The 24,943-nt window shown below is 44.3% G+C and overlaps 2 protein-coding genes across 2 annotated transcripts in view; both read left to right on the top strand.

Moving 5' to 3' along the window:
• LOC134802393 (uncharacterized) overlaps positions 1–24,943 on the top strand; it is a 329,661-nt gene that overhangs the window by 70,340 nt on the left and 234,378 nt on the right. The gene's annotated exons all lie outside the window — the stretch shown is intronic.
• Positions 12,275–16,585, top strand: LOC134802167 (uncharacterized). The gene has a single exon (XM_063774761.1). It carries the CDS (start codon positions 12,275–12,277, stop codon positions 16,583–16,585), a length of 4,311 nt encoding a protein of 1,436 aa, XP_063630831.1.

Below are 24,943 nucleotides of genomic sequence, written 5' to 3'. Positions count from 1 at the left end.
CCACCATCTACTTTCCGCTACTCCCTTGCTTCCTTAGCGTCATCGTTGGGGTTCATACCGAGCGGCCAATTAATACGTGGATATAAAGCTGGACGATGTACATTCCAGGGTGCAATTAGACGGCTTACAACTACGGCGGCAGGAGGGACCTGCTGATCCGACGCAGAGTAGGAGGCCCTCCAGAGGCTTCCCGGCTTCACGCACCAGCTGACCTCGGCGCTTCCCGAGCCGTCCCGGCTACCGATCACAAGGCCTGCACGACCACCTTGCCACGTCAGGGGAGTCCCACCTACGTCAGTGGAACCAGACAGGCTAATTTAAAATTAACGGACCACTACCACGACCACCGCTCGGGTTACTTTTAGAATAAATTACCTTATAGAAAGCGTTTGGGCCTTTAATTTAAAATCTTCCAACCCTAACCGCTTCATTGGCGCCCTTTAACGTGGTCATAGTCTGGTTTCACTGCGTAGAAGTAGTTGGTGTTTGTGTTGTTTTTTTTTTGTGAAACGGTTTGCTTTGTGTTTTTTTGGTTGCAGCAACTAGTGTGTACGATTTTTATTGTTAATTATTGTAGTGTTTTTTTTACAAATTTTGATGATTTTATACGGGATTTTAAGAATTTTATCGCATTTTAATGATTTTATTGTGGAATTATTTATTACAGTTTTATATATAAATTATTAACTTTATTGTCGTCTTTAAAGGCCAGTCAATAATTAATAATTTTATCTTAACGACTAAGCTACTTTGTTACATTGAATCGCATTCCAAGTTTTGCTCTGTGTTCTTCGATACTCTGTGTTGTTTTGCATCTTTTGTACAGTAATCACCACAAGTGTTACGGATTTTATACTGTGATATATTTATTTTTCTAATTGTTTTATTTTATTGAATTTTAATCAATTTTAGCTGTAGAACTCTAGTTCAGTTGAGTCACGCAAGCGATAATATTATTATTATTATTTTATTGAATTTTATTATTGTGACAGTACACACTAGTTGCATTTATTTTTATTTTTTTTGCTTTCTGTTGCGCTGCTTCCTTCTTCTCTGTGGTGGCGTTGTTATTTTTTTTTTCCCTAGCCAGTCATTAATATCTATACATCATATCAACCATAACGTTATCATCATTTCATTTTGTGACAGAACGGAGTAGGTATAAGCTTGTAGCGCTCAACACTTATCCTTCACGGTTGCGGAGTGCCTTCGTAGTTGATTTAAGTAAATTAGTTAAAAGTTTTTTTTGTAACATTAACATGGCATTCCGAGTAAAATTTTTGTCGTTGCAAAAATCGGAATTAGAGTACGAGGTTGCGATTCGTGGCGAAACTCCGGGCAGTAACGTTACAAAATTACGCGAACAAATAGCCAAGTTAGGGCCTTTGTTTCCTTCTGAGGACATTTTAGAGAGCGTGCTATCTGTCGGCGATGATTTAAAGGGTGTGAGCGATGCTTTGACTAAGCTCAGGGCACTTATCATTCCGCCTCAGGACAGGAATGCGTTGTTGCGTGCACAAAACCTCATTAGTCACCTGTATCACCGACTTAATCGCATAATTTATGATAGTGCGACTCAGCAGGCTTTCGAATCATGCGTTGCTGAATATAAGACCCTTACGGAGCGTTACAATGCTATTAAGGATTCCGGAACGGATTATTTTGCCTCGGCATCTAACGAGACGCAGTCCGTTTCTCCGCCTCTTAATGTAAGCGTCACCTGTGAACGCAGTGTGTCCGGGGAGATAACTAAATTCAAGTTTGACGGGAAGTCGTGTGTACGATCCTTTATTGAGCGCATTACCGATTTTGCTAAGGCTAGGAATATAGGCGGGGCAAAACTGCTGTCGTACTCTACAGAGATTTTTACTGGCGTGGCCTTGCATTGGTACCGTACCGTCCAGAATCAGGTGTCTAGTTGGGAGGACTTAGCTGCTCGCCTTAAGGCTGATTTCAGTCAAGATGATTACGACTTCAGGCTGGGTAATGAGATTAGGGCCAGAACACAGGGCGAGTCGGAAAACATTACGGTGTATTTGTCCATTATGGCAGGATTATTTTCTCGGCTATCAAAGAGTATGTCTGAGGAGGAGAAGCTAGAGACACTTTTGCATAACATCCGCCCTTGCTACGCTAGCACGTTGGCTTCTGCTCCTAAGATTACAGACATAGAAACATTGCGCACACTCTGTCGTAATTACGAGAGTATCCAGGCTCGGATGGTAGGGTTTCATGAACCTCCGAAGGTTTCGCAAAGTACACTGGCTCCTGAGTTTGCTTATACTGGTCAGTCGGCAAGTAAATTTAATGGTATTAGTAATAGCTACTCAAACAGACCTAATAATAATAATGGTGGTAGTTTCAACAAGTATAGATATAATAATAATAATAGTTTTTACTACAAGAACAGAGATAAATCTAACTCGGATGGTAAGGCTGTTTCTGAGGGTAACAATTTTGTTCATGCGTTGCAGCGCACAGAGGGTAAACCGGTTTATTGTCCTAGGTGTCGTAATAACACCCATAGTCTTCGTCAGTGTAGGGCAAGCAGGGACAAAATCATTTGTTTTAGCTGTGGGGAAGTTGGTGTTAAGGCACCAGATTGTCCCAAATGTGGCAAGGGTAAACCCAACGCGCCAAAAAACTAATTCACCAGCAGGATTGTGCCAGTACTCTAAATTCACCTAAGTTTGATAATGAGGATTGGCAGCAATGGCTCCGAACCCTCAACGTTTATTTTAATGCTTACAAGATTAGTACAGTCCTGCTGAATAAACCATTGCATGACACAAGGCCTTATGCTCGTGTCAAAGTAAACAGTTTTGAGCTTCATGGTCTCCTCGACTCAGGGGCCGCGGTGTCTCTTTTCGGTACTTCTATTTATAAGAAATTACTGGATGAAGGTTTTCAATTATACACGGATGATACTATTTCGGTAACCGTTGCGAGCGATCATAGGATGTTTAGCATTGGTTACATGAATTTACCTATACAGTTTGAGGATGATCTTCGCATCATCAAAACTTTTGTGGTGCCAGACGTCAATATTGATTTCATTTTAGGCTTTGATTTTTGGCTCGCGTTTGATATTTTTCCAAAGCATTTAAAGAGCATTACCTTCTCTAGCAATCCAGTAGTAATTGCTAGTATTAAGGATGAGCGTCCTGTTTTCATACAAGCTTATGATAACCTATCTGAATCGGAGAAGTCGGTGGCGGACGACGTTATTTCGCAATTTGGTGACATTTCTTTCAAGACTCGTGGGTTGGGGAAGACAACAGTGATCACTCATCGTATAGATACAGGTGACTCCGAGCCAGTTCGGCAGAGGTACTATAGGCTGTCACCTGAGAAGCAACGAATTCTGGCAGAACAGGTCGACGAGATGCTGGCGTTGGACGTGATTGAGCAGTGCGAGAGTGCTTGGTCTTCTCCCGTTCTTATTGTCACTAAAAAGAATGGTCAACCTCGGTTTTGTCTCGACAGCCGCAAACTTAACTCTGTAACGAAGCGCGACGCCTATAATATTCCTTATATCTCCGAGATTTTGGACAGTCTTCGTGATGCTCGTTACTTGTCTAGTATAGATTTGTCTAAACCGTTTTGGCAGATCCCGATAGCTGAGGAGGACCGCGAAAAGACTGCGTTTTTCGTTCCAAATCGAGGCACCTACCAGTTTAAACGTACCGCTTTTGGCTTGACTAACGCGCCTGCCACTCAGCAGAGATTGGTAGACCTATTATTTAGGGAATTCGACTTTAAGGTCTTCGCATACCTCGACGACATCATTATCGTTTCGAATGACTTTAATTCCCACGTTTCACTTCTACTTCGGGTTTTCAATAAGCTCAAACAGGCGAACCTTACCGTTAATCTAGAGAAGTGTCAGTTCTTCCGTAGTCAGCTTAAGTACCTTGGCTATGTTGTAGATAGTTGTGGGCTACGTACCGATCCCGAGAAGGTTCACGCTATCCTTAATTATCCGACACCTTCTTGTCGGAAGGACATTCAGCGTTTTATCGGGACTGCTACATGGTATCGTCGTTTTGTTCCCAACTTTAGTACGATAGCGGGTCCTCTACACAAGTTGACTTCTAATAAGAAAGTTGAAACTTCCTTTGTATGGTCTGCTGAAGCTGATACTGCCTTCAAGAAGTTAAAGGAGTGCTTGGTAACCGCTCCTGTCCTTTCCTGCCCCGACTATGACAGAGCCTTCGAGGTGCATACTGATGCGAGCAACTACGGCGTCGGCGCGATGCTGACCCAGACCATAGACGGTAAGGAGCACCCCATTGCTTATATGAGCAAATCGTTGTCGTCTGCAGAAAAGAATTACAGTATTACGGAGCGTGAAACCTTGGCCATAGTGATCGCATTGGAACACTGGAGGTGCTATTTAGAGAACGGGAAGCCATTCACTGTTTACACAGACCACAGTGCTTTAAAATGGTTCCTGTCCCTTAAGAACCCAACAGGTAGGTTGGCTCGCTGGGGTGTAAGATTGTCCTCGTTTAACCTTGCGTTTAAACATCGTAGAGGTGTGGACAATGTTATTCCCGATGCCTTTTCCAGAGCTCTTCCAGTTGCTGCGATAAACACTTCGGGGTCGAACCTAGTAACGACGGATCCTTGGTATAAAAACATTTTTAACTCTTGTCAGACCAAGCCGCAATCATACTCGAATTTCATTATTAAGGAGGGCAGGCTGTTCAGACGTGCTAAGTCTAGTCACTCACTCGCTTCCGAGTTCGCATGGAAAGAGGTCGTACCTCTCGAGTTGCGTGATCAGATCATGGCCGAGAATCATGCTGAACCTACAGCTGGACACCTTGGTGTTTTTAAAACATATCACCGTCTGGCGTTACGCTATTTTTGGCCTGGTATGTATCGGGACGTCGTGGAATTTGTGAAGGCTTGTGACAAGTGTTTATCTTATAAAGTTCAGAACCATCGGACCTTAGGTGAGATGGGTCGGCCTAAGCAATGTGCCAGGCCTTTTCAAATGGTTTCCATTGACCTTATGGGTCCCTTGCCGGTTACTAGAAAGCAAAATAGTTATATTTTCGTCATCACTTGCTGTTTCACGAAGTTTTGTTTAATTTTCCCACTTCGGAGTGCTACTGCTAGTGCAGTTACGAAGATATTGGAAGAATCTGTCTTTCTTGTCCATGGAGTACCTCAGACTATTTTTCTAGACAACGGCAGCCAGTTTATCAGTAGGATGACAGAGTCTCTGTTCCAGCGTTATAAAATTCCAAATGTCTTCTTTACGCCAAAGTACACGCCACAGGTCAACCTCGTTGAACGCCATAATAGGACAATAATTACGTGTCTCTCAACTTTCGTTAATAACGATCATCGCAGTTGGGATACATTTATTCCTAGAGTGCAGTTTGCTCTAAATAATTCAAGGTGTGAGGTGACGAGCTACTCTCCTTCATTTTTAGTGTTTGGCAGGGAACTCGTGACTTGTGGATCACATTACTTAGATAATGATTTAGGCGATGAGGTATTGTTCTTACCACGCGACATCTACGCCGAAAACCTAGGTTGCCTTAGGGACGTTTTCGACGACGTGCAAGCGAAACTGTGGCACGCTCATGCAAAGAATGCTTCTCACTATAATCTTCGTCGCAAGCCATCAGAATTCAACATTGGTGATGTCGTAATGAAACGGGCTTATGTTTTAAGTGATAAGGATAGGTTTTTTAGTAAGAAGCTCGCGCCTAAATTCATCAAGTGCCGTGTCATCGATAAAAAATCTCCTTTGGTTTACGTATTAGGCGATATGTCGGGGAAAAATCTGGGGACCTGGCACATCAAAGACATTAAGTTGGTGAATAATAATAACTAATACAAATTACTAACCACGTTAGTTGGTAGAATTTAGTTAGCATTTACGTTACCCTTAGAGTCAATTTTTTTTTTCCACCTGTTGTTCTTAGTATTTGTATGGGTCTCTTGTCGGATAGAATAGACAGTGCACCTTACCAATGGCAGAATGCGTAATAATCTACTAGAATTATTTTCGCTTGTTTGAAAGTACGAAGATTGAGAGTTTTTTTTGAAAGGATAATACAAATACGTACTCGAAAGAGCGGATTTTATTATTTAAGAGGAATAAAATCCTTCGGTTGCGCGCGGGGTAATGTAACGTTGCACGTTACTATAGGTAGGTAATTGAATTAAACCTAAACTTAAACTCAACTAACACTTAAAATAATGAATAAATAAGTACTATAATTATAGGCTTAAATATAGATTTAACTAAATCACTATGTTAATTTATGTAATGCACGTAACGTTTCTGTGCGCGAGTGTACTTTCCGCCGAACGACGGTGTCAGCAGTTTAACCCTACTTATACCACCGGCCATCACTTCGCGCCCCACTCCTCGTTCGATCGTCTCTAAGCATAGACGCTGCCGGTCGCGTTCACGAGCCGTGAGCCGTGTCCTCTCACGCGCCGGCGCAAATTAAAATATATTTTTCTAAATCGGCAATGCTAGCCGAATGTAATTAAACTTTTAAATTTTTGCTATAAGCAAATGAGTGTTAAATAATTTATTATCCGTCCTGCACCCCGTATGGGTAAGTGTTGAACGTTACTTAGTTTTTAAGAATTTAGTGTGCTAAATTATATTGTGCTTAACGCTTATTTTTCAGATCTTAATATTAATTGTGCCTTGCCTGTGTCGTGTATTGTAAAATAGTTCCATTCTAGTAAGTGCTGTTAGCCGCCGCGTCGCGGCGTAACGGTAAATGTACCGTTACAAAATGGCGTCTCATACATTTGGCCTAACGTATTATTTAACTTTAGAATATTAATAGCCTACATCACAAGCTTAGCTTCATTGCATTTTAATCATTTTAGTTGAACCCTATTATTGTAATTTAATTTCCTAATCTTGCACTCTGCTTTTGGTACCTACTTGCCAAATTACTTAACCGCTGTAACTCCGTTCTGGTTATGAACACCCACCATCTACTTTCCGCTACTCCCTTGCTTCCTTAGCGTCATCGTTGGGGTTCATACCGAGCGGCCAATTAATACGTGGATATAAAGCTGGACGATGTACATTCCAGCGGGCTTAGCAAGGTTGTACGACAAGGTAGTTATCACGCAATAGGTGTGGATAAAACGGCCGTTATCGTCGGTTTTATCATCCATACTATGGTTGCAGACGATATATGGAGTTATCCACATTTGACAGCGGTAGATGATAGAAGACAATTTGCATAACATGGTCGTTGGATAAGATGTGGATAATTTGACAGATTGTCCCATTTTGACAGTTCAACTTAGTTAATTTTAACTACGTGCTTCTTAGATGACGATAAGCCTTGTCGTGAAAGCAAAAGTAGTGAATAATCATATTTTAAGGTATAAATTACAGGTAAATATCAGTTTTTCTATGATTATATTGAGAGTTATTAGTTACAATGTTCCGCTGTATGTAATATTGTCAATATTTTCTTCGCAGGGAAGTCAAATTTTATTATTCCTACTCGCGGCTGCTGTTGAAGAAAAATATCGTAAACAGCTTTAAGAAACACTTGCAGCCCATTTGATATGACGGACGAAGAGTTTCGGCATATTTACAGAGTGCGTAAGGAGTGTGCAGTGCATTTACTTATGTGCCGAATTTAACGCCGAGCTTCAAAACGGTGATGGGTTACCTACCAAAACATCTCAAAGGTAAAGCTATAAAATTGCAGTGTTTCTTATAAAGTTAATATGTATTCTATGCATAGACCCTATTATATTTGAAATCATTGATTCTATGTAAAACAGACGTCTTAATGACAATGCTACTAAACTCTTCAATACTAGGTACCGGCCTCATTATTATATGTAAAAGTTAGTATGTTAAGATATCTGTTGTACAATCTCTTACTTATGCTACTAACCTACTAACAGAGGTTACTTAAGCTACTATTTACTTCAACATTCATATCCTAACCTCCAGGGGGAAAATCTACTTGACAAAATTAGATTTACAGTACCGGTCAATAACATATCACCTTTGTGTGTTTTTGTATGAACTTGTAGTAGGTTAGTTTGTAGATTTCATATTTTACTAGTCATTTTTATATAAATATGCATGTTTTTCCAGAGATGAGACCTAGCTAGATTGATTTTTCGCCCCCGAAAACCCCCATATAGCAAATTTCATCGAAATCGTTGGAGCCGTTTCCGATATCCCCGAAATATATATTTATATAAATAAATAAATATACAAGAATTGCTCGTTTAAAGGTATAAGATATTATGAATACTGAAATACTGTGAACTACAATAAGAGACTCAGCATATTACTAAAAAAGCTCTTTAAAAATAATGAAGTTGACCATACATTAAAACAAAAAACCTCTATGAAAAAATCATTACATAGACCAATTTTTCTCATCGCTGGACAAGGAATACTACTAAACTACCTAAAGCTGTGGAAGTCACTCACAAATATAAAAAAAAGTTATACCGTAAAAGCATGGAGGTGATATATTATTGGCCGGTACTGTAATTAGGTACTTATTTGTTTTAGGTTCTAACAGTATACACCGCACCAGCAGCACACCTACACCAGCAGCAGCAGCAGCAGCTGCTGGTGTGTAACAGTTACACCTGCTAGCTGATGGCAATTAACTACCAACGTGGGACTAGTCAAGATCATGGCTTGTCCATTGGAGCACTACTGACTGGATTGGCCACACTACTGTAAGCCTGAACCTCGAGCAGTTTGTAGATGCTGTAAACAGAAGGTAAGTTCTTTTGAGCACTGAATTAAGTATTAGACATAAAAAACTGTGACTTTCCACAAGGACTGTCTTAGTAACTTTTCCTTTTTTGAATAAGTATGAGTGCGGCTGTATTATGCATTGAGATATGTACCTACCCATTGTTTGATAGTTATGTATGATAAGTAGTTATCTCTGGGATATATAATCTGGGAATGCAATACTTATTAGGTTTAACTAAGGCACCTAGTTCTAATGTGCTGCCTTGTTTAATGGATATTATTCCTGGCGATTGTTTAGTATATATCTTGAGTGCACTAGACTGCACTCATGTGAAAATACTTACTCCATCGCTGCCACATGAACCTACTTTTACTTATTTCCTTCTTTTTCTTCCAGAAAACTTCTCGTGGATCAAGGGAAAAATTAGAGAAGACACTCCTAAAAAACTTCCTAAGCATGCAAGCATGCACAAAACCGGCTCTTAATAAGCTTAATAAATACATATTTCGCCTATTACTATGTTTTACTATCACACAAATACCTACCTAATTTACCTATATTTCTATACAAGTAGAGACTAGTAAACATTCAAGACGGATAATCTTCACACAGAACACCATTCCCGGGCATGCTTCAATGTAGGTGTCACTTATTCTTATTTTTCATTTTAGCCTTATGCGTACAAAATTTGTGATATTATAGCTTCTAAATGTAAAATCCGACTCATATGCAGTATAGTACAATGAAAGCATAGGTAATAAAAACATTTTAGGCACGTTCTTACTTAAGAGGAAAGGGAGATGGCCGCTTCCGCTTCTCCATACAAACGTAGTCCTCATTTTCCTCTCTGGATATTGACATTATGGAAAATATTTTTACATAATTTAATGTATATTAACCATATAGCTATGCCCCTACGTTCGAATTTTTGATTATTGTAAAAATTAGGAGCGGAAGACAGATTACATACAAATTTTTAAATGCTTCTAACTCTTATCACCATTTCGGACCATTTCGTGGCTATTTACTTGTTCTGTTATGTAATGATATGTGTTGTAATGTTAAGTGTAAATTTTAATTTTCGTTCTTCTTTTTTTCTCGTTTGTCTGTTACCAATTTTTTATGCCACGAATAAACTATTTCTATTTCTATTATAATAATTAAAAATTAAAAAAAAAGAACAAACGTAGGGGCATGGCTGTAGTTGATGTTGATATGATATACAACAAATTGTATCAAAATATTTAATGTTATTATCCAGAGAGAAAAATGTGGACTACGTTTGTATGAAAAGACGCGTCTAGTGAGTCTGGCGGTGAAAAGGTCAAATAAGAATTGTACACGACGCGCGTTTAGATTAATAAGATGTAATTAGATAATAAAATAATTAAGATATAATTTAGATAAGCCAAAGTTTGTGAATAATAAAATATCCTCCTATTGTGTTTCATTACGTAACTCTGCATAACGGGAGGGGCAAAGTGTGGGTCGCCGGCGGCGACACACACTTTGCGCCTTTCAAATAAGAATGTGATAATAGGCTAATTAGGAAAAGTCTAATTAGAAAAATAAGTTAGGTAGAATAGCATAAGAAATAAAAACTTGTAAGTTAATAAATATTTAAATAAAGAAAGCATGAGGGCCGAGGAAAAGAGAGGTATCATATTAGAAAGAGAGGTATCTTATTAGAAAGAGATAGGAAGTCTGCGCGCATGCGCCGATCTCTCACGATCCGCGCATGCGCGCCACGCGGGTAGCGGGGGACGAGGTACATAAAATAGGCGGTAATAAAAGCCGGTACGTCGCCCCGCTCAGCGTCAGTCCAGAGCCAGCAGCCGACTAGGAAACAACTAAAAGGAAAAGAAGAAACCTCTCCAACCTCGACCCTCCTGCATCTGAAGCCAGCTGCGTTGTTTTATTGCTCCATCCTCTGCCGCCTACGAGAATTTCTACAGTCCACTCTCCCCCCCCCTGCGCACCCCGCTGCGATGTATGAAGATAGGGCCTAACACTCACATTGTTTGGTCCTCGTCGAAGCCGGATCTCTGAAGCAAGAACACAGCAAGATGGTAGTAACAAGAAACAACCACAACAAGGAAGATGAAGAGTCGTCAGAAAATACCGCAAAATCTCCGAGCTCCGAGGAAACCGGCACCACGTCGGGTACCGGCACCACGTCGGGCACCGGCACCACGTCGGGCACCGGCACCACGTCGGGCACCGGCACTACGTCGGGCACAGGCGCAACGTCGGACTCAGCGAAGACGTTGGACACAGCTGCATCGTCGGGTACGGGCGCCATCAGGAAGACGCGTCCCACACCAGAGGACCTACCCGGGCCGAGCAACGCCGTCCACCCCGCTGACACGTCGGGCATTAAGGCCACGCCTGCGGCCAGCCTCGCCGCCACGATCGTCGAGCGCAACCCCGTCGAACTGATGCCGCCACCGAGACCGCCGACGAAGCCCGCTCGGTCACACCGATCCAAGGCCTCCAGCAAGAGACTCCTCGCGGAGTTGGAGGCCAAGGAGAGGTTAGCCGAGCTAGAACTGAAGCGCGTGCAAGCGGAAACCGAGCTAGCGAGAATACGTCAAGAAAGAATAGACCTGGCGTCATCAAGAGAGGAGTCAGAAGAGGAAGAGGACCTCGCTCCACAGCGCATCGCTGACTGGTTCAATCGCCGACCCGAACGAGCGACAACATTAGAAGAGGCCGCCCATATAGAAGAAACGCAAGAGCCCGCCGCGCGCACTACTAGACGACGCGCGCGACCGGAAACATACGAAGATGCTCGTGCGATGGACGTGTCGTCGCTAACCGCCGCCCTCACAGAAGCCATTCAAGCCAGCAAGTCTTACAAGAAGTACATACCTGACCTGCCGACGTTTAGTGGCCTGTGCACCGAGTGGCTACAATTTAAAGCCGCGTACAACGAGTCCGCGCCCAGTTTCTCCGCAAGTGAAAACGTCGCCCGTATAAGAAGAAGTCTAAAGGGTGTCGCCTGGGAGGCCGTCAGCGCCCTCCTCATCAGCCAGCCGCATCCAGAAGACGTCATCAAAGCACTAGAAAGAAGATACGGAAGGCCAGACGCACTACTTGTCAACGAACTGGAGAAGCTAAAGGGACTGCCGCGCCTCACCGACAACCCACGTGATCTGTGCATATTCGCCAGCCGGATCGCTAACACAGTGACGACTATCGAGATATTGAAGAAGCCGCAGTATCTCTACAACCCCGAGTTACTGCGGTCGATAGTTGACAAGTTATCGCCGATAATTCGCAACAAGTGGTACGACTACGCAGCTACAAGAGAAGAGACGCCCGAACTTAAGAAGATTGCCGACTTTTTGAATAATGAAGCCGACAAGTGCACGCCTTACGCTCCGCCTGAAAATACAACGGAACATAAAGAAGTAAGAAGTGACTGAACCTACGCCGCCGCAGTCGAAATCAATAAGAAGCCAAAAGAAGAGAAGCCGGCGTGCCCGTTATGTGAGCACGCTACGCACCAATTGCCGTCGTGCCCGCAGTATATGAAGATCGACACGAACGAGCGCTGGGAAGTGGCCAAGAAGAACAACATTTGCTACCGATGCCTCGTCAGCAAGCATCGACGCTTCGCCTGCCGCGCCAAGCCTTGTGGCCAGCAGGGCTGCCCCATGAGACATCATCGCCTACTACACCACGAGAAGTCGCCACCCGCGGCCGCCGCTGCAGCCGCTGCCGAGCCACCCTCACCACGCAAGCCAGAAGAAGTCGTGGCCTCGGCAGTGAACCAGATCGCCTGTGCGACAGCACAAACAAGACGCGCCTACCTGAAGATAGTACCAGTCACACTACGCGGCCCGCGGGCGGAAGCAGACACTTTCGCTCTACTAGATGAAGGCAGCACCGTGACAATTATCGACTCGGCGCTGGCGGACACACTCGGGCTCAACGGCCCCACCGAACCAATGTGGGTGCAGGGCATAGGCGGGAAAGAGATGGAGCACAATCAGAGCAGGAGGGTCGAGGTCTACATACGCAACAAGTACGGCGGGCAGGAGCAGCGCATACCAAACGCGCACACCGTCGGCAGTCTGGGCTTCACCACACAATCCATAGGTGCGAGCGAGATAGATGGCTGCACACATCTCAGAGGACTCAAGCACAAGTTAACCTACCAAGGCGCAACCCCACAAATACTCATCGGTCAAGACAACTGGGAGCTAATCGTGTCGCGGGAAATAAGAAAAGGACGGCGCGATCAACTCGTCGCTTCAAGAACCCTACTAGGATGGGTACTTCACGGCTGCCGCACCACTAGAGCGGAGCCGATCGCGTACTGCTGTGCGCACCTCACGCGGGCCAAGTCGAACGAAAACATAGAAGAAACAATGAAGAAATATTTCGCTCTCGAGTCCCTAGCAATCGAGCCGAGGCGACCGAGCAGCGATCCCGAGCAACAAGCGCTTCGCATATTAGAAGAAAAGAGCCGCCGCTTACCCGACGGCAGGTTCGAGACAGGGTTACTGTGGCGCAACCAAGAAGAAAGAATACCCAACAATCGCAACGACGCACTGAAGCGGCTACACACGCTCGAGAGGAAGCTGGATCGAGACGCAAACCTGAAACAACAATACAACGAGCGCGTCAACAATCTACTCACCTCAAGCTACGCCGAGCGCGCGGCCACGCCACCAAGCGGCAGGACGTGGTACCTACCTCACTTCGCCGTCTGCAACCCAGAGAAGCCGAAGATAAGACTGGTCCATGATGCTGCGGCCACCTCACACGGCCGCAGCCTCAACGACATGCTGCACACGGGTCCAGATTTCCTGCAATCACTACCCGGCGTCATCATGAAGTTTCGTCAACACAGCATCGCAGTCTCAGCTGATCTGAAAGAGATGTTCATGCAGATCAAGATACGCGAAGAGGACAGGGACGCACTCCGCTTCCTATGGAGGGGCGATCGCCGCGAGGGAGAGCCAGAAGAATACCGCATGACTTCAGTTATATTCGGCGCGTCGTCATCGCCGTGCACCGCTCTATACATCAAAAATAGAAACGCACGAGAGCACGCGACACAGTACCCGGAGGCTGCGCGAGCAATAGAGCGCAACCACTACATGGACGACTATCTCCAGAGCTTCAACACAATAGAAGAGGCAAGACAAGTAACAAGAGACGTCGATCATGTACACCAACAAGCCAAGTTTCAGCTGCGTGGGTGGGCTACGAACGAATATGAAGCAATAAGAGACGTCGTCGGCAGCGAAGAGCGAGAGGGAAACACTGTCCCTATCGGCGGGAGCGAGATAGAAAAAACGCTCGGCCTGCTGTGGGACACAAACGAGGATAGCATCCGGTTTCGCCTCAACACTAGAAGAGCTCAGCCCGAGGTGGTCAATGACCTCCGGCCTCCGACGAAGAGAGAAGCCCTAAGCATCATAATGTCAATATTTGACCCGCTCGGCCTGATTTCACCTATCACTACGCCGGCCAAGCGAATAATGCAAGACACGTGGCAACATAACACGAGCTGGGACGAAGCTATACCCGAAAATCTGCGGGAGCGCTGGAGCGAGTGGCTACAACAACTGCGAGACCTAGGTACCCTAAAAATACCTAGATGCTACGACGCAACGCCTGCCGCCGTGCGCGAGCTACACACTTTCGTCGACGCTAGTGAAGAAGCATACGCCGCCGCCGTGTACTGGAGGATGACGCGAGCCGACGGGTCAGTCAAAATAGCCCTGGCCGCCGCCAAGAGTCGCGTCACACCTAGGAAGCCTATCTCCATACCTAGACTGGAGCTGCAGGCGGCCGTCCTAGGCGTACGGCTAGCAAGAACAGTGATAGAAGAGCACGACTTCGAGATCGCTTCAAAAATATACTGGAGCGACTCTCGCACGGCGCTAGCATGGATACGCGCCGAGCCCCGTACATTCAAGACGTTCGTGGCCCACAGACTCGCCGAGATAGAAGATCACACTAAGAAAAACGAGTGGAGATGGGTACCGACAGCACACAACGTAGCCGACGACGCGACCCGCGCCACACCAGCTGACTTCGATACGAGCCACAGATGGTTCGTTGGCCCGTCATTCCTGTACAATGAAGAATCGACTTGGCCCCGTGAGAATAAAGTCGAAGTTCCCGTGACCGGTGAAGAAAAAGAGACGTGTGCTGCGACAGCCGCCGTGCCTGAAAATAAACACGCGGCCATACCTAAGTTCGAGCGCTTCTCAAAGTGGACGCGACTACTACGTGCGACCGCACGTGTGCTACAGTTCATCGACCTCGTGCGCCCTCGACCCCGTGACCCCGCCCGGCCCGCGACACAACTTATCGCGGCGGCCAGGCGCACACGAACGCGCGCAAACGAGACACAAGACGGCGCCTGGAACAAGCGTGCCACTCACACACGCACACCTGTCAAGATCGCCGCTACGCCGCCACAAGAAGATAAGAAGTACTTAGTGTTAGAAGCCAAATACCTAAGTGCCGCCGAGAAACTACTAGTACGCGCCTCACAAGAAGATAGCTACGAAAAAGAGAGAGGGCGCATAGCAAGCGGCCGCGCGCCAGACAAGGACGACCGACTAGCCAAGCTGAGTGTCTATATGGACGGCGATCACATTATACGTCTGCGGGGCAGAATAGCGGCCGGCAACTTACAAGAAGAGACAGTGCGACCTATAGTGCTACACGGGAAACATCACTATACAAAGTTATATGTTTCTCACGTTCACGAACAGTTACATCACGGCGGCACCGAAATAGTGGTTAACGATCTGCGACAGCGTGTGCATATAGTGAAAATAAGACCGACAGTGAAACAAGTGATCGCCCAGTGCCCAAAGTGTCGCCTGCGTCGCGCTAAGCCCGCGGCGCCATCTACGGGTGACCTGCCAGCGGCGCGCCTAGCACATCACGTTAGGCCCTTCACATACACGGGTCTGGACTACTACGGGCCGCAAGAAGTTACAGTGGGCCGTCATAGAGAGAAAAGGTACGTCGCACTGTTCACCTGTATGACGTCGAGGGCCGTGCACCTGGAGATGGTTGCCTCACTGAGCACCGACTCCGCCATCAACGCACTGCGCCGCTTTATCGCTCGGCGCGGGTGCCCTACCGAACTGTGGAGTGACAACGGGACTGCCTTCAGAGGTGCACACCGAGAGCTGGCGGAAGCAATGAGAGACGCCGCCCACGCACGCCGCATCAATTGGCGTTTCCTTCCCCCGGCCGCCCCATTCATGGCGGGCGTGTGGGAACGTATGGTGCGCACCGTCAAAGAAGCAATGAAGGCTACGCTGCACGAGAAGTACCCGAGCGACGAGACCCTGCAGACCCTACTGGCGGAGGCGGAGGCAACCGTCAACTCAAGACCGCTGACCTACGTGGCCGTGAATCCAGAGGACCCGCCGGCCTTGACCCCGAACATGATCCTGCTGGGGCCGGACTGCTACTCACCTGCACCCGGCACCTTCGAAGAGAGCGACACCAACGCGCGACAACACTGGAAGCGCGCCCAGCAGCTCGCCGACACCTTCTGGCAGCGCTGGGTTCGCGAGTACGCGCCGCTACTCCAACACCGGCGGGAGCCCTACGACGGAGGAGTCGCCCCGGCCGTCGGAGACGTCGTCATCATCTGCGACTCCAACCTCCCCCGTAACACATGGCCACGGGGGATAGTGACGCGGACGTACCCGGGCAAGGATGGCGTGGTTCGAGTCGTGGACGTCTCTACGAGCAAGGGACACGTGCTGAGGAGGCCGACAAAGAAGATCGTCGTGCTACCAGTAGGTTCGCGAAGCGACGGCGGGAGAAATGTACACGACGCGCGTTTAGATTAATAAGATGTAATTAGATAATAAAATAATTAAGATATAATTTAGATAAGCCAAAGTTTGTGAATAATAAAATATCCTCCTATTGTGTTTCATTACGTAACTCTGCATAACGGGAGGGGCAAAGTGTGGGTCGCCGGCGGCGACACACACTTTGCGCCTTTCAAATAAGAATGTGATAATAGGCTAATTAGGAAAAGTCTAATTAGAAAAATAAGTTAGGTAGAATAGCATAAGAAATAAAAACTTGTAAGTTAATAAATATTTAAATAAAGAAAGCATGAGGGCCGAGGAAAAGAGAGGTATCATATTAGAAAAAGAGGTATCTTATTAGAAAGAGATAGGAAGTCTGCGCGCATGCGCCGATCTCTCACGATCCGCGCATGCGCGCCACGCGGGTAGCGGGGGACGAGGTACATAAAATAGGCGGTAATAAAAGCCGGTACGTCGCCCCGCTCAGCGTCAGTCCAGAGCCAGCAGCCGACTAGGAAACAACTAAAAGGAAAAGAAGAAACCTCTCCAACCTCGACCCTCCTGCATCTGAAGAAGCCAGCTGCGTTGTTTTATTGCTCCATCCTCTGCCGCCTACGAGAATTTCTACAGTCCACTCTCCCCCCCCCTGCGCACCCCGCTGCGATGTATGAAGATAGGGCCTAACACTCACAAGAATATTCCTAAATGCTCTATTATGCTAATAAGTCTACTTTAGTGACTAGAACTGCGGTCAGACTCAATACGCCAATAACTAATGTTGAATATTAAAAACTATGTTAAATTCCATTTAGGTAGATACAAGAATGACAATTCTCGTCACTTGTGGTGTTGTCAAGTCTTTTTTGTTTACTAAACTCTATAGATCAGTTAACAATTTCGGCTCTGTGCTAGAGAGAATATTATAAATGGGTAGAGTCTGGCTACTGAAATATTACACAAATGTTTGGCGGGAAATTCAAAAAATCATGGGCTGGTCACACTTTGTGTAGTAGGAATTATAGTTTTGATACTAGACAATATTTTTGATTTTCTGTGCACACGCAAGGTACCTAAGGATATAAGTTAAATATACGTTGACGTGCACTCAAAGTCAGCTCACATCATTTCTACCACTATGTAAAGTACAGTCAACGATAAACACATATATTAACACTTTCTCACCATATACCATTGTAACAAGGCGAAAAATGAAATGTAGTGTAAATAAGACCTATTTCGATAACACCGTAATATAAATCAATCACAAAAAAAAATACATAAGTAGTATGCCAAATATGCTAAATGCTAAGTATCAAAATATTTATAGAGCACCGACCTCCTAATATGTTTACATTTGTTTAGGGATTGTAAACATTGCAGTTTTTCATTATATAACGCTACACGTCGACTTCGCACATTGTCGTAATTATTTACGAGCTTAAATAATAGTTTGCGAACCTCACTCAGTATAGATATTATTAATATTATTTAAAATATATCCCTTTTAAACCGAAAACAATTTGAATGAATGACATAAATTGACAACTGACTTTTAGTTTTTTTTTAATCATAGACAATTGGTGATACAACAACGAAATATCTGTCAACAATTTTTGGCTAGCCAGACTCTAAATAAAACAACTATTGCCAAAAAATTCAACAAAGTTTATTTACACATTAAATGTAGGTGTACAAACAAATCATTGGCTGCCGTACCCGGTGTGAAAGTGCCCATCATGCCAGCAGCTTTATCGCTGGATTACTATGAAGTATGAACAGCTTTTGTACCAGGAACGTCATATGGCGCCCGGGGCAGGCACCAAATTTGCGCCTCCCCCCCCCCCCCCCTCTCCGAAACGAAATGGGACCAACCCCTAAGTCGCGAAAAAAAATTTGGCTGTTTCATACATTTTGGCTGGTCCAATTTCTATGGGAGGGTAAACTATTTTTTTCGCGATTTCGAGGTTGGTCCCGTAGCAAAAGTTACTCAGTATAATCCCAAAACCTCCCTGGCAACGGGAATGTAGTTATTTTTTAGCCATCCTGTATAGTGTATAGGAAGCCTCAGTAGTCCACATATCGATGAATGTCGTCGATAGACAACATGTCACAGATATGCAGCAGCAGCTATTGAAGCAGGTTCCGTCAACTACGGCTCATATGCGCCTGCCGGACAAAGGGCTAGCGATCCACTTGCATAATAGGTAGTCTATTGGACAGTCCATAAGATGGTAACTTCGACAGGAGACCCCTAACGTAAGACGCGCTAACACTGGACACAACTCTGAAGCACTTGGCCCGCTCGCCTTATAAAACGAAAGCATAGCAACTCCCGCCGAATATCCCTCTGCTTGATAGAAGTTTCTGGCATAGAGTATTCACACTACGGGATGGTGGGCGGTAGGGCGCTACCGTCGTCTTTCAAGGTCGAGTTCGATGCAAAAAGAGTTCCTAAAAGATCGTCTTTCTCTTTTGCGCTGTGGGCCAGATTACCATCCGCATTTCACACTTCACAGTGGTGGTAAATACGACTGACAAAAGTTTCCCTGCTGCCTTTGGCAAGGCGGAGAGGTACCCACGGCCAACATGTCTTGCTAAATGTAATTACCTATGTATAGAGTAGACAATAAGTTAGTACTTAACCTAGAATAACTTAGTACATACTTAACATAGAATTTATATGTAGGTATATGGTTTGTATTCCTAATATTTTTTCTACCATCAACTTATCATGTTTTGGCAATGGAGCATTCCATGCAATTGTCTACCGTTTGTCCCGTAGAAATGCAGATTTTCTGGAGATTTGCAGGTATAAGAGTTTCCTTTTCTATGACAAATGGTCAAACATGCACGGAAAATTAATCACTTGCTTTAAATGGCGAAAAAAAAAGTCGCAACACAGGAAATAAAATGCGTTTGTACGGGACAGCTCGTGGAATGCTCCAATAAAGTGATTTCATTTCATATCATAAACTGATGAGGGCATTCAGAGTGTAGCCTTGAGGTTGCCAAGCCAAGCAACCAAGTCAGGTGTCACGGTCTTCAGGTCCTCAACAGGCCCAGGAGTGGAGGAGGAGTGGAGTGGGCAGCGTTGGAAGATATGCTAAGTGGTCTGCATTCTGCATTCGCAAAGTGGGAAAGCCGTCTATCTCCATTTGTGTGGCTGAATTGCAGCGGCCATGTCCGGTTCTCAGGCGGCACCAGATTTTCCGAGGAAGGTCAAACCCTTTTGGTTTTTTAGTTGGGTCAGATATACAGCAACTCCGAGCTGCCGAAGCTGACCATTCCGCTATCCACCTATCCGAAATATTAAAGCTGCTCAGGCTCCCAGCTGTAGCACAGGGTCGGCGGGCAGTCGGGCGGCAGAATTCCTCGTGGACAGGCATTGTGGGGTTATTCGTGATATTCTCAGCCTCCCTCTTCAACGCCTTGAGTCGTCGGATGTGAGGAGGGGCAATGTGACTCAATGCCGGCAGCCAGTGGCGGTTGTAGATCGGATAGTGCCTGAGATGCATCGCATGGTCTCGTTGAGCTTAACGTCCAATCTATGGGTATGTGCACTTTCAAGCCTCCAATATGTTATGACTGAAACAGAAACAAATTATATTAGATGAGGTCAGGCGCAGGCTAGTACTTACAGCGGTTCATTGGCAAATTATGTGAAATTAATGTCACTTTTAGAAAGCTCTCGTTTTTAAGCCAGGGGGATTTTTTTGTTACAGTTGTCCAAATTATCGATTGAAAATAAATTGAATTTTGTTCTAGTAATTATTTATCCGTTATTAAAGTTGTATTATGTATCAAGTGTAGTTCTGTACCACTTGCGTCATAAAAACAAACCAACGAACACCTTATTTATCAAAATGTATGTCAGATATTCTATGCTAGGGTAATATACGACACAAACATACCCACACACATACATAGGCTGCTAAAATCATTCCCATAGTCAGGTATAGGTACAATAGACCACTTTACCAAACACAAAAAAAATATTCCAGCTGCCAGCAGTAAAGAAACCAGCTTCTACTCCCAAGCCCTAACAATATAAATAAGTTTTTGGCAAAAATATAATTTTTGGTACAAGCTTTTATCGCTGACTGTACTTTTCTTTCAACAGGCAACTAATACTCCATGAGTCCATTCTAACAACACCAAGCACAATTAGTTTGCGTTGTTTTATCACAGTGTTCCCATGGCCACCTCATGTCTCCATCATCAGATCAGCTCCATGTCATCATAATATTGCAATTGTCATACGATTTACATATTGTTATGTATGCAAAATTTCAGCTCAATCGGAAATCGGGAAGTGGGTCAAACTTAGCTGTCAAATGTATATGGCCAGCTTTAGTGCTAACATAACTGTTCCTAGTATTCCTATATTACCTACATGTTATAAGTAAGAATATTGTACGAGTAGGTATTATATTATTTTATAATCTTAGTAGAATAGGTACTAATACAATTTATTTGTATTGAATAAGGCCGGCGCCCCACTGCTTCGCACGCTACATCCACGGCCCACGTTTTAATACAAACCGTGGGCAAGCCCACGAAATTTTGTATAGGAACGTGGGTCGTGTACATAGCGTGCGCAGCAGTGGGGCGCCGGCCTAACTCTTGCAGGGAATTTGTAAGTTACTTGTGGGTATGGCTACTTTATTTATTTAATTTATAAACTTTATTGCACAAAAATATAGAATTACGTAAAAATGGCGAACTTAATGCCAAAAGGCATTATCTGTCACCTACTAGTCAACCATAGAAACAAATATGTGACGTTCCACGGCAAAAGGTACCTTATGGCGGCTGGCGCTTACGTCGCATAGCGCCGTAATAATATTGGAGCGGCGTTAATAGTTAATAGCGTAAGCGCCAACCGCCATAAGGTACCTTTACCCGTGGGACGTCACATATAAACACTAAAGGTTGGTGCAAAAACCAATCAAAAAGCAAATGCAGTAGGTATATCTTAGATATACATACTAACATAAACATACATATATGTTATAAAAATAAATGTACTAATATGTATATGGGATGATAGACACTGGACGAGACATTTAGCAGATAACTACCGAGCATGACTACTCAAAAAACAAATTTTCTTGGGGCTTGTCTTACAGGTAGAGGGAGTGCATTCCATAGATAGGTTGCCTGAACGGCAAAACAATCATACATAAAACGGTTATGAAGAGGAAGGACTTAAAGTTTAAGTGAGCGGGACATCCGGAACGGGCATAAAAACTAAATACTTATTAATAATATTTTATCTTTATGTCTTAGATTTATGGCATAAAGTGTGTCTTTTTCTTTTTCAATAAACTTTTATTCTTGCTACAAAACCAGCTTCTAGAATATACAAACAGAGTAAAAAAATATATAAGTTTTTAAAGTGAGGTCTACGGGTTTCAAAGATTTTAATATTTGTTAGAACCCTTAAGTATGCACTTTTTATGCAGTGTGAATAAATGTATGCATAGGTAGTGTTGTAGTGTAACTTTTACACATCATTGTTGTCAAATCAACTTCCTGCAATTATTGTAGTGATAGAACAGGTTTTTAACAAACTTTTGTCACTTAGTAGAACATAATAGATAGAATGAGAAGAAATAGATATTAAGTGTCAATAATATTAAAAGGCACCAGAAACTTTTCATGATTTTAGTTTAAGAAAGGTGTACTTACATCTTCAATCCTTTCTTCTAGATCTTAGAACTTGTGTGCACTGTGCAGCATTGCATTTTGTATCTCTGGGTTCCGAGAGGCTCATGAATCTCCCTGTAGGTGTAGGCGAACAGGGGATGCTGAGTTATATATTTGGCTAGCATTTTCTTGTGCGCCGAAGCATCGACTGAAATTAAACATATTCATGACAAAACCAGTTAATGATCAAACGAACTATAACTTTTTCTATAAATAAATTAGAGAAACTTACATTTTGGGTGGCATTTCCTTTAGTTTACACAGCAAATCAGTATTTTTCTTCGACTTGGTTTGTATTTTCACTAAATTCACTGAATCATGCGCGTACGCGATGCTTGTCAATGTCAAGTGAATTGTCAGTTGAGAAAACACGATTATCCGTGCATGTTATAATGTAAGTCAATTTGTATAAAGCTGTCACTCATTTAAACATTTTTCAATTTGGAAGTGTAGTAATAAAACTAACTATTCGTTTTCAAACATCGTCCGACACTCGTCCGACATTTTAATAAAGCCAGGCATTAAATGGATTTTTCATAAACTCTAGGCATCGACAATCGTGGTCACTTACGAATGATAGTGGATAACTATATACGATATCGACGTGGTATTCTTATCGTAGCCCGTAACCATGTTCAGCAAAACGATAAAAACACGACTATCGTTAAAAGACGACAGTAGATTCCACGCGCAATATGATATAACCTTGCTAAGCCCGCAGGGTGCAATTAGACGGCTTACAACTACGGCGGCAGGAGGGACCTGCTGATCCGACGCAGAGTAGGAGGCCCTCCAGAGGCTTCCCGGCTTCACGCACCAGCTGACCTCGGCGCTTCCCGAGACGTCCCGGCTCCCCGGATCTGTCCATCTGTCCATCTATTCATCTTTCCATCTATCCATCCATCCATCCATCCATCCATCCATCCATCCATCCATCCATCCATCCATCCATCCATCCATCCATCCATCCATCCATTCATCCATCCATCCATCCATCCATCCATCCATCCATCCATCCATCCATCCATCCATCCATCCATCCATCCATCCATCCATCCATCCATCCATCCATCCATCCATCCATCCATCCATCCATCCATCCATCCATCCATCCATCCATCCATCCATCCATCCATCCATCCATCCATCCATCCATCCATCCATCCATCCATCCATCCATCCATCCATCCATCCATCCATCCATCCATCCATCCATCCATCCATCCATCCATCCATCCATCCATCCATCCATCCATCCATCCATCCATCCATCCATCCATCCATCCATCCATCCATCCATCCATCCATCCATCCATCCATCCATCCATCCATCCATCCATCCATCCATCCGTCAATCTCTCAATCAGTCCATCTGTCCATCTGTCCATCTGTCCATCTGTCCATCTATCCATCTGTCCATCTGTCCATCTGTCCATCTATCTATCTAGATAGATGACTTAAAAAAAACTTTTAATAACAATTATTTCGAACATTAAGCCGTTTTCAAGGCTCCCATTTCAACTAGTAACCCATAGAATTTCGCTACGTGCATCTTTGCCTCCGCGGCGTAGCTCAGTGATAGTTATAGTTTGACAAGCCCCTTCCGTCAGTAGAAAAAGGCGGCACATTTAAAAATGTAGGTGCGGAGGTTTGTTAGCCATAGAAAATTCGTGTTTCGCGTTTCGTTTCGTTTTTCTACTGACAAAGTGGGTTTGCTGAGATTTTACGTCAACTATGCCGAAGTGAGCCGAAGTGGTACACAGTGACTTTCTTCTAGCCTTCTAGGTACTTATGCCTTCATGTATGCTGTATGTATTGAATTTTATGAAATGAGAATAATAATTTATTGAATCTTCATTTAATTTGTATTTATATATATTTGACCAGTTACCTACCTATTCGAACGACACTTTGACATTTAAATAATGTCTAAATGATGTCATTTTGGTCGCATTCGCCCCCGCCGCGTCTCGCTCGGACCATATATTTCGGGCATCTCGGAAACGGCTCTAACGATTTCGATGAAATTTGCTATATGGGGGTTTTCGGAGGCGATAAATCGATCTAGCTATAGTTCATTTATTTTGGCATTAGAAAGAACTTGAAAGAAGGTAAGCGATCTTGACATGTCTTTTAATTGAAAAACGCTTTTTAAAAATCAGTAACTATTACCAAAGACATATGTAACTCCGTATAAGATGAATAAAGTCTAAGGAAAAAACGTGTTTCGGAAATCAAGAAAATGTCATTCTCGGATAGATGGCGCACACACCTTTGGCCTATGGTCGGCTAGATGGCGTTGACGACACCGTTTCATATTTAACAATTTTAACACATAGGTATCAGTGAATGAACATGGGTCATAATGATATAAAAATAATAAAATCATTTATCCATATATACAGCGGGTACTGAACGTCGGAAAAGGGGAGGGGATCAAGCGTTTCTGATCCTCCCCCAATGTGAGGGGGCCCTGGCGATAAGCCGGGGCTGCCGGAGGGCGCGGTGGTGGAATGTCATCGATCCCAGTGCGCCCTCACGAACGGCAGAGAGGGTGAAACGCCGGAGTGGGTTTAGTGGGTAGGGCCAAATTCTCTCCCTCTCTTGCCAGGAGAGGGGAAAGGAGTGGCGAGCCCCACACACCGTGCGTAAACGCATTCCCACTCCGTCAAAAAAAAAAAA

Source organism: Cydia splendana, chromosome 24 (assembly GCF_910591565.1).
Source record: "Cydia splendana chromosome 24, ilCydSple1.2, whole genome shotgun sequence".
NCBI classification, from domain to species: domain Eukaryota; kingdom Metazoa; phylum Arthropoda; class Insecta; order Lepidoptera; family Tortricidae; genus Cydia; species Cydia splendana.
Note: the sequence above shows the minus strand (reverse complement) of the source record. Positions and strands in the feature narration are given on the sequence as shown.

Coding starts and splice junctions, on each gene's coding strand:
- LOC134802167 (XM_063774761.1), top strand. CDS start 12,275: ATGAAGATCGACACGAACGAGCGCTGGGAAGTGGCCAAGAAGAACAAC.